This window comes from Coffea arabica, chromosome 8e, assembly GCF_036785885.1.
Source record: "Coffea arabica cultivar ET-39 chromosome 8e, Coffea Arabica ET-39 HiFi, whole genome shotgun sequence".
Taxonomy (NCBI): Eukaryota; Viridiplantae; Streptophyta; class Magnoliopsida; order Gentianales; family Rubiaceae; genus Coffea; species Coffea arabica.
The window spans coordinates 4,433,351-4,444,198 of NC_092324.1; the positions used below are offsets into that span (position 1 = coordinate 4,433,351).

The window sequence follows — 10,848 nt, forward strand, 5'->3', positions numbered from 1 at the left end:
GGAGTTGAAGAAATATTTGAAAAACTGCTATTAGGTTAGTCATCCAAAGTTTAAAACCTCACACCCTGAAATCCACTTTTTGAGATTAGTTGATGTTTGGATTGTAATTTTCTATCAAACAATACTTACATTTTTCGTAACACATTTTCAACCATATTTTTACATAATATATATCAAATTACTATAATATATATTTTTTTTACAAAAATTGTAAAAGATAGCAATCCAAACGGAATATTCAAGCCATCCCCACATACAGCTAATATTCACTCCTTCCATGCCATTTCCAAACCCCACAATTATTGGACTTCGTCTTTCAAACACGTATAATTGAAATGGTTCAAGTCCTTCCAGGATTTTGACGGTTTATTAGAGTACAAAAATTTTTGGACTTAGTCACAAACATTAATGAAAGTTAGCTAGTACTAGATGACACCACAAAATGTTCTAAAGAAATACTTTTCCTACATTACTTTTTCTTTTGCCCCACTTTTGGTTTTTGAAAAAGGTCCACCACACACTTTTTTTTTAGAAGGTAAAAGGACTAAAAAGTCCCATCATATTTCTGTATATATAGGGAGGCACTTGCATAAGAATCTAAACAAACAAATTCACCAAGTTTTGAGAAAATCTAAAAATGTCTCAAGTGCGATATGATGGATACTCTGAGCCTCGTTCTTCAAAGGTGCCAATATTCAGTCTGGCGGCTAGAGTGGCAACCTTTGCTTCTCTCGTAGTAACGGTTGTGATTCTTCAAACTAACAAAGTTACTCTAAATACTGGATTCAGACTCACTTACTCCAGCCTCTTCCACTCTTACAGGCAAGTAGTTAGTACAAATTACCTAGGAGGCTCAACAATTATCCAAAAGGAAATTGTTCGAGACAATTTATGGTTCAGATCAGGCCGCAACACAGCTCCCAATCTGGGACTTACTTTCAAAATCTATTTATTTTCAGCTAAAATTTTTTAATGTCATTCAACACAGCTCATCAGTACTGCAAAAACTAATTGGCTTTTACCTATCAAGTTTTAGCTGATAAATGCATTTCTTTTTGTTGGCAGGTACATGTTTTACGTTTCGATATTGGGATTGGTGTACACTGCGATGCAAATTCCTCTTGCTGTTTACTACTTAAGGGCCAGAAAGCGTCTAATAGAGCGCTACAGCTTGCTGCATATAGATTTTTATGGTGACAAGGTAAACTAGCTAGTAATCCACTCCTGTAACATTAATCTTGGAAATAACATCTATGGATGCCTGATAGTTAAGATACTGGCATAATTTGGTGAGATAACTAAAACTTGTATTGCAATTTAGTTCTAACCAAAGGCTTTTTACTTCTTGTATTATGCCTAATGGCGAATTAGTAACTATTCTGAGCACACTTTTGCAAGTAATGTAGAAAGCAACTTGAAGAGTACGGATGGTTAATTATTCACTCTAAAGTATGAAAAAAAGCCAAGTCTACCGAAAAGGTAGGTGCAAATATATAATGGAAATCTGTACAAATAGGTATTTGGACCCACTTTTGTGATTGAGTTTATATTAGAAATGGACAAAATCTTAAATTTTAAAGGGCAATGTGCTGTCGGTGAAGGTGTTATATATCTGAATGATTCAATGGTCAAAAGACTCAAAACACCAAAAACCAGCAATTCAAGTACGTATTGTAACCTTGCAAATGTGTGCCTGAGTGTGTTTTTTCCGTTACTGCCATACAAATACCAGTAGTATACTACTACCTAAAGGACAAATCAGACAAGGCCGTTTTTTACTTCGAAATTACAAGACGTTTTGGCTCACTAATATCAGCATGTAGATATATATCTTTTGTTACATACTTCTTAATTCATGTACTAATTTTTAGTGTTGGAAATTGTGCATTTAGATCATGTCACTGCTGCTAGGAGCAGGAGTTGGTGCAGCATTTGGGGCAACCAGAGACCTAAACAAGGCATACGAGGAAAGCAACGTGCCTAAGATCCATGACTTCTTTGATCTAAGTTATGTCGCAGCAGTATTCATCCTCATTGGATGTTTAGGTTCTGCAATTTCTTCAATCTTTTCATCTTTAGCCCTGTCTAAGGGTGAATAGTCACGAAGAAGAAGCAATAGCAATACGACATGTACTTTTTGAGGTTCTCTTTCAATTTGCCATCTCTTATTTGTTTGGTAGAACGTTCAACACAAAATAAAGGGTCATTTTTACTCGCCTTCTGGGACTGTTTCAATTTTTTTTAATTGTGTTTCTTGCCGCTTATTGCCATGACAAGCGTCTTAATACCCAAAACACATGGCAAAAGTTTTCAGGGAGTATTTAGTGGAATGCCAAAAACCGTTCCCCTTCACACAATCGGTCTGTTTGGATTGTAAATTATTTGAGATATTTTTACTGTAGCACTTTTTGTGATGTGATGTATGTGAGATAAAAAGGTAATTGGGAATGTAAAAAGGTGTGTTGGAAATTGTAATTATGATGTAAGCAAATAAATTTAATGTCCTTCCCTGAAAAACAAAATTTTGGATTACTTGCGGTGGACCCTCTGCTGCATGAATACTTCAATCCAGTGCAATAATACCCAAACGAACAGTGACGAAAAAGTAATCTGAAAGAACTAATTTAATAATCACGCAATAACTATGTAATTAATAAGGAGTACCTCTAGACTTATCATCGAGCAATTGGTGATTTGCGTATACTGACGTAGCCAGGACCCAGAGTTTTGGGTGGAGGGGCAATCTGTTACAGAGTCCATGTCATTAAACGATGCCAACAGGATAAGTTTTAGTTGCCGTTGATAGTAAGTCTTTTTTTAAAAAAAAAAATTCTCCATTCACATGGTGAATTTGTAAACTCTCAATCGGATAAAACTAAAAGTTCCATTCCTGTAGGGGTAAATGTAAATAATAATAGAATTTGAAAAAATTTAGGGAGGGTGGGGGAATATAAAAAGTAAATGCAGTTTTAGAAAAGGGTAATACACACTTTACCTCCACGTGGTTTAGTGACTGATGCGACGGCCAAGAACGCAGTCCGAGCTGATGCTATGAACCGAGCTGGCTGGGTGGAACTGAGATGAGGGGGAAAAGTTGAACAGACACACCTGCAAAGAGAGAACAACGGCGGGGCTCGGGTCCCCGGAATAGCTCCGACGGCCAAGTCAGCAGAGCTTAAAGAGAGGGTAACAGTATAGAGTACTGTTGAAGGTGTACCTTAAGTTGTCGAGTAGTGCTATATTTATAGGTTTGACGAGTAGTAGTTTCCATGTAGATGTGGGTGTCCCCATAGAGTTCGGAGTTCTCTTAGGGTTTTGTACGATAGCCCCTGAAGGTTCGGAGGCGGCGGCCAAGGCCGAGCTGTCCTCCCTTATTCCGAGCTGATACGCCCAGGCTGCGGGATCTCTATTGCCGACCTGGCGTGTGCCGTCAGCCGAGCTGACACGTGTTACGCATGGGTTTGCCCGACTACACTAGCCCCCCATTGAGTTTAGAGTCATTGTGGAGTCATGTGAGTCTGGACCAAATTACGAAGCGTCAGGTCGACTGGACGTAGGACCCACGATCCCTTGGTTACACCTCACATTCTGGTAACTGCCACGTCCATCATTGTAACTGTCACTTCATGGGTCACGTCCTCCAAAAATGGCGGCTGTCAGCTCAACCGTCTCCCTAGGTGGCGGTTTCTTAGCAATAAATTTGAAATTTCAATTCGGGACTCTTCGTCTTCCCGCTCTGGTGGCCTATAAATAGGTCCCACCAGACGTCATTTTCACATTTCCTTTCTCACTTCTTCTTCTTCCAAAGTTCATCAGCTCGCTCCGTGCCCAGTGAGTTCATCCGAGAGTAGCGTCTCCCTCTAAGCACCCACCAGCTCCTCTTCCTTGTCCACTAGTAAGTCTTCTCTCCCTTTTACGTCTTTCTCATCCACACACTCAGACATCACCAGCTCAGCACCTAGGCGTAAAGTAGTCCGACCCCGTTCCTTTACCCCTGCCGGTGGCCGAGCTGGACCGCCTGGTCAGTTCACCAGCTCGGTTGAAGGTGAAGGAATTCAATAACGCACAGCTCTGGTCGGCAGGACTGATCCGCGCAGAGGTAAACGACCCTGCACCCGACCTCCGACCCCTCACCCACGAGGAGCTGACAGCTTGTAAAGTCTTAATCTCAGCCCCCTTTTCTTTGTGAGCTCAACTATGTTATGCGAGCTGACTCTTTTTCCCGTCTTTGTAGTGAAAAGATTTTCCCAGTTGCTGAACATCGGGGGAACCGGCAGCTCGAGCACCCCGGCTCAAGAGCCCTCTACCGTTCCTGGCAGTGCCGCTTCTCCTCCTCCACCAGTGCCCATTCCTCAGATTGCAGCTCAATCATCGCCAGCGGAGGAGCCCAAAAAGAAGAGGAAGAAAACGGTGGCCAAGAAGGCTCGGACCGAGGAGACCTCCTCTGCCGCCCAGACGCCGCAACCAATCCCCATTGACGCTCTCCTGGAGCATTATGGGGTAAACTCAGCAGAGCAGCAGACCTCATCAGAGTCGCCACCAGTTATGTGGCGCATGAGGAACGTGATTCCTCTGAATCCCCCCGCCGAGCTGAGCACGCACCCACACCTCCTGCACTTTTGCCCCAAGTGGGGGTTGTCGATGAATGACCGAGCTCAATTTCCAGAAGCTGCTCGGGAGCTCATCAAGGGCGCGATGCTTCCACGGGATCACCACTTCATCCAACTCGCGTCCAACCCCGAGCTGCTGGAACACTTCTACCTAAGTGCAGCCCAGGTATCTCCTCAACCGGTGCTTCAACGAAATTTCTTTGACTTGTTGGTTTCTTATTCTGTGTTTGATCTGCAGCTCAACGTCGCTGGGGCCGAGCTGGCGCAGCGATACGAGAACATGGGGGAGAACCTCTCCCAGGCTGATGCTGCCAAGGGTAGGCTGTCAAATCAGCTCGAAGCAGCCGAGGCAGGGTTGGAGTCCGTGAAGAAGCAGCTCGCCGAATCTCAAACCGTCTGCGAGGCGGAGAAGAAGAAAACGGCCGAGCTGACCTTGCAGCTAGAAGCAAAGCAGAGGAAATCTGCCGAGCTGTCCGGCCAGATCGAGGCGGCTAGCGAGGAGGGTCGACAGCTGGGGTCAGGGATTTCAAAAAGTCTGAAGACTTTATGTAGGACTTGGCCATTCTCAATGGGCCAGTCCTGCAGGTAGGGTATGCTCAGGCTATGCATGATGTGCAATCTCTCAACCTGCCTGGGTTCGACCTGAGCAGATGGCCTGACTACAACCCCCAAGCAGTCCATCAGATCGATAGGCTCGTAGAAGGCTACTCGCATGGGCGCGACCTGGCCGCGCTGGTTGCCGACTCTTCCCTGCCTGCGACCTCCCCTGAACCCGAGCCTGAACAGCAGGGGAAAAATTAGGGAGCGCTTAGCATAGGCGTAGGTAGGATTTAGAACAAGATAGGGATCGAGTTGGCCAGATCGTTTTTGTATGGCCCCCCTTATGTACATATCTTTTTTTTGAAATGGAATAGATAGTCTTTTCATCCAACACTTGGTAAAAATTCTTTATTCCTTCTTAAAACCTTGAATACATTCTCAAGAGACCAAGTACGGGGCTAACAAGTTGCCGAGCTGACCTCTTCAGCTATTACCTAAAAAGCCCTTTAGCTTACCGCTGAGCTCTAACGAAAGAGCCTCAAATTCGAATTGTGCCAGGTGCGCGGAACTTCATCCCCATTGAGATAAGCCAATCTGCAGTACCCCGCGCGATCAGCTTCCCTTACTACGTAGGGACCTTCCCAGTTCGGGTCTAGCTTGCCTACCCCCGCAGCTCGGCTCACAGAGTTTCTTCGCAATACCAGGTCCCCTGGCTTGAAGTAGAGGTGTCTGACCCTAGCATTGTAGTACCGCGTGATCTGACCCATGTACTTAGCCATTCTTATGCATGCCTCTTCCCTACGGTGCTCGAGCAAGTCCAAGTTAAGCCGCATCTCCTCTTCATTGTCTCGGGCCACAAAGTGCTGCACCCGTCTTGAGGGTATTCTGATCTCCGCCGGGATCACTGCCTCGGTCCCATACGTCAGGACAAACGGAGTTTCTTGAGTGACCGTCCGGGGTGTAGTCCGGTAGGCCCACAATATGGTGGGCACCTCATCAAGCCAACCAGTTCGGGCAGACTCTATCCGTGTTTTCAAGCTGTACAGGATGGTTCTATTAACGTTTTCAACCTGACCATTAGCTTGTGGGTGCCCCACGGAGGTGAAGTGCCGCTGTATTCCAAGCTGGGAACACCAATTCTGGAGGGAGCTATCCGCGAACTGTCGGCCGTTATCCGAAACTAGGACCTGTGGTATGCCAAATCGGCAGACTATGCTTTTCCAAAGAAACTTTTGGATTGACCTGCTATTAATCGTGTTGAGTGGCTCGACCTCTAGCCATTTAGTGAAATAGTCAATAGCTACTACCAGATGCTCATGACCTCCGAGAGTTCGGGGGAATGGACTTAACAGGTCTATTCCCTATTGGAAGAATGGCCATGGGCTATAGAGAGGAATCATCTCCTGAGTTGAGGCGTGGGAAATACTGGCGTGCAACTGGCAAGGCTTACATCTCGCCACCAGCTCGGCCGAGTCCCAGAAGATGGTGGGCCAATAGTACCCAGATAGCATTCCCTTCTTGGCCAGTACCTTGGCCCGACGTGATTGCCGCAGATGCCCTCATGCAGCTTACGCAAGATATATCTTCCTTCCTCTGGTGTTACGCACTTTAGTCATGGCTACAAGTAGGACTTCCTATAGAGCACCCCTCTGTAAGTACGTACTTTTTCGATCTGAGAAGGACTTTGCGGCCCTCCGTCCTGCTCGAGGGGAGTTCTCTGTGGGATAGGTACTAGACAATGGGGTCCATCCAAGAGTTTACCCTCTGAATGACTGTGGCGTCCAACCGCTCATAGGCGCGACTCTTAACGACCTCCACCAATATCCCTCGATTTAGGGTATTAAACGAGGTAGAGGCCAACTTGGACAGGGCATCAGCTCTCTTGTTTCGGCTCCGTAGGATCTGCTCCAGGACGACCTGTTTGAACTGGTCCCTCAGCTCGCGTACCCTGACGACGTACTTCTTCAAAGGCTCTTCTTTGATCTCATAGCTTCCCCCCTACCTGGTTCACTATCAGCTGCGAATCGCTGTAAACTTTTATTAGTTCAGCCCCTAATTTCCGTGCCATCTCCATCCCCGCAATCAGTATCTCGTACTCGGACTCGTTATTAGAGGCTCTAAAATCGAACCTCAGGGCGTAGGCCAGCTCCTCCCCAGTAGGGCTGATTAGGAGGAGACCTGCTCCATATCCTTCCCTACTTGATGCGCCATCTACGTACAGCGTCCAAATCGGATCTGTCCGTCCTGCAGCTTCTGTAGCCCCTCTGGTCTGGGCAGCCCTTCTGGCTAATTCAGCCTTGACTGCATTTCCAGACTGTGTGACCTCGGCAGCATCTCCGACCTGACCGACCTCGGCTGCTTCTCTGGCCTGTCCGACCTCCGCAGTTTCTCTGGTTTGTTCGGCCTCAGCTGCTTCTCCGGTCCGTCCGACCTCTGCTACCTTGTTGGCCTGGGCGACCTTGGCAGCGTCTTCAGCCTGCAAGGTCTCATCTACCTCTCTGGTCTTTGTGGCTTCGGTAGCTTTCTTGGCCCGTAGGGCTTTGGCTGCTTGTCTGGTGTGTGCGTTGTCGTCGGAGTCTTTGGCCTTCCCGGCCTCACCTGCTTCCCTGGTTTGATCGACCTTAGTTCCGCTTGACCCAAAGGAAACACTCTCTGCTATGAAGTCCGCCAAGGCTTGAGCTTTGATGGCCGTTCTCGGCTGGTACCCGAGATAGTACTCCGACAGCTCCACGGCCCATTTCACCATTCGCCTCGAGACGTCGGGCTTAGAGAGGATCTACTTCAGGGGTTGGTCGGTTACCACTACTATGGGGTGAGTCTGGAAGTATGACCTGAGCTTCCGAGCTGCATAAACTAATGTCAAGACATACTGCTCCACCACCGAATACCTTGCCTCAGCCCCATGCAGAGCTCGGCTAACATAGTACACAGGTTTCTGGACCTTATCTTCCTCTCGTACCAGCACCGCGCTAACAGCTTCTTCCCCCTACCGCTAGGTAGATGAACAAGGTCTCTCCCTACTCGGAAGAAGTTAGAGTTGGCAATCGTGCCAGGTGGGCCTTTATAGCTCGTCGAACGCTTTCTGGCACTCGGAGCTCCACTCGAATTGCGGACCTCTTCTCAAGACATTGAAGAAAGGGGAGCCCCGAACAGCGATTTAGACAAGAACCTGTTCAGAACCGCCATCCTCCCAGTCAGGCGCTGAACCTCTTTAATGTTTCGGGGAGGAGCCATGTCCATGATGGCCTTGATTTTGTCCGGGTTAGCTCTCACCCCTTCTTTGGAAATCATGTAGCCCAGGAACTTTCCCGACCTGATCTGGAAAGTGCATTTCTTGGGGTTCAGTCGCATCCGTGAGCTTCGAAGGATCTCGAAAATTTTCCTAAGGTCAGTAATGAACTGCTCCTGAGTCCTGTTTTTTGCCAGCATATCATCCACATAGACCTCCATATTTCGACCGATCTGGTCCTTGAACAGTTTATTGACCAGCCTCTGATAAGTCGCACCTGCATTCTTCAGCCCAAACGGCATGGTGACATAGCAATAGGTGCCGCACTCAGTGATAAATGAGGTCTTCTCCTAATCCTCCTCGTCCAGGGCGATTTGATGATACCCCTTGAAGGCGTCTAAAAAGCAAAAAATCTCGTATCCCGAGGTTGAATCCACGAGCTGATCAATCCGCGGGAGGGGGTAGCAGTCTTTTGGGCAGGCCTTGTTCAAATCAGTGAAGTCCACGCACATCCGCCAAGCCCTTTCTTCCTTCTTGACCAGCACTGGATTAGCCAGCCAGGTCGGGTAGAAGACTTCCTTCACAATCTTGGCTTCTAATAGCTTGGCTATCTCACTTCGGACGACCTCGTTCCGCTCAGGCGCAAAACTGCTCTTCTTCTGTTTCACAGGTCGGGCGCTAGGATCCACGTGTAGCTTATGCACCGCTAGTTCGGAGGGGACCCCTGGCATATCATCCGCACTCCAGGCAAAAATGTCCGTGTATTCCTCTAAAAGGGATTCCAGAGAGTTTCGGGTCAGTTCACTTAGGCAGGTGCCGACCTTGACCGTGTGCTGAGATCGGTCAGGTCGGACGGGCAGCTCAATCAGCTCCTCATCTGTCTCCAGCCTCTCTCTCTTCTCCATAGGCTCCTAGGGCTCCAAGCAAGCTATTTGAGCCACCATTTTTTCCTTGCCCTTGAGAGTTGCAATATAGCAGGTCCTAGCCACCTTCGGATCTCCGAGCACCTCAGCTACCCCAGTTGGAGTAGGGAATTTCATGCTGAGATGTAAGGTGGAGCAAACAGCTCGGAGGGCGTTCAGAGTGGGTGGTCCCAGAATCATATTGTACAATGATGGCTCTTTTACCACCGCAAAATTTACTGGCACAGTTCGGCGCTTTGGTGACACCCCCACCACGACCATGAGGGTTATCATCCCCTCTGGTCTTACCGGAGGACCAGCAAAGCCAATCAAAGGAGTTTGGACCGGGATGAGCTGTCTGTCCTCTAGCTGCAGCTCTTTAAAAGTCTTGTAGTACAACATGTCGATGGCACTGCCATTGTCAATGTATACCTTCTTTACCTTGTAGTTGCAGGTGATGACCTCTATCACGATGGCTTCATGGTTATTGGAGGCCAAGGGCACTGCATCTTCTGGTCCGTAGATGATCTCCTCGTACATTTTCAGTCGTTTGCTCGAGCTTTCTTCGCTGGGAGGAGGGCGGTTGTGCCGCCGACCCGTATGACTATCCCCCCCAACCGGTCCTCTTGCAATAGTGTTGATCACCCCACCCAGATTCTGAGCTTCCGGCTCGGGAGTTCGGCAACGAAGCCCTTGAGGCGGGCCACGGGAGTAGCTCAGGTGATCTGATTTGGGCCTCCCCCGTCGCTGGTCAACCCGTTCGTCACGTATGAACTGACCGAGGTGGCCTCGTCTGATCAACTTTTCAATGTCTTTCTTGAGGTGACAACAATCCTCCATATCGTGTCCCACATCCCGGTGATATGCACAGTATAAACCCTGATCCCGCCTGTTTTTGTCCCCGGCCAAGGGTCGGGGAGGTCGGGAGAGCCCTTCTTGCTCCATCACCGCAAGGACCCGAACTCGGGGCACTGTGAGGGAAGTCTAGGGCTTATCTCCCCCCAGGGGCCGACTCCTAGGCGGGCGATCATAGGTATTCTTTCGCCCCTGGTCACGTCGCACGTCTCCCTGGTCGGCATTCCTTCTACGTTTGTCGTCCCTCTGCCTCTCCTGCGCGCTCTTCAAGCGATTGGCTTCCTCAATGTTGGCCTTCTCATGAGCTCGGTCCAGCATCTCCCGAACTGACTTGGGAGGTCTCTCTACGAGCTCAATGTATAACTTCTGCTTACGCAGGCTGTTGATGAAAGCGGCCACGACCACCTTGTCGTCTCGATCGCAGACCTGGAGGGATTCATTGTTGAATCATACCATGTATTCGCGTAGTGACTCCTCGGGCCTTTGCTGGATAGTCATGAGGTGAGCAGTGCTTTTAGAGAAGGCTCTCGACGCAACGAACTGTGCTGAGAACAGTCGTGCGAGTTGGGTAAACGATCGGATCGACCTGGGGGGAAGTCCCTGGAACCAGTACCAGGCCTTTCCCTCCAGGAACATTGGAAAAGTCTTACACCTGACCGCGTCCGCGGCCGTTTGCAGGCGCATCTGCGTCAGGAATGCGAACAGGTGGTCC

The 10,848-nt window shown here is 48.3% G+C and overlaps 2 protein-coding genes across 2 annotated transcripts; one reads left to right on the forward strand and one right to left on the reverse strand.

The window, feature by feature from the left end:
- Positions 1–614: 614 nt before the first annotated feature.
- LOC113704314 (CASP-like protein 4D1) lies at positions 615–2,218 on the forward strand. The gene is made up of 3 exons (XM_027226130.2): positions 615–822; positions 1,066–1,201; positions 1,893–2,218. The coding sequence occupies exons 1-3, from the start codon at positions 638–640 to the stop codon at positions 2,097–2,099; spliced, it is 528 nt and encodes a 175-aa protein (XP_027081931.1). The 5' UTR covers positions 615–637; the 3' UTR covers positions 2,100–2,218.
- A 7,072-nt stretch (positions 2,219–9,290) lies between these two features.
- Positions 9,291–10,226, reverse strand: LOC113704419 (uncharacterized). Its single transcript, XM_027226323.2, has one exon. It carries the CDS (start codon positions 10,224–10,226, stop codon positions 9,291–9,293), a length of 936 nt encoding a protein of 311 aa, XP_027082124.2.
- Positions 10,227–10,848: the final 622 nt, after the last annotated feature.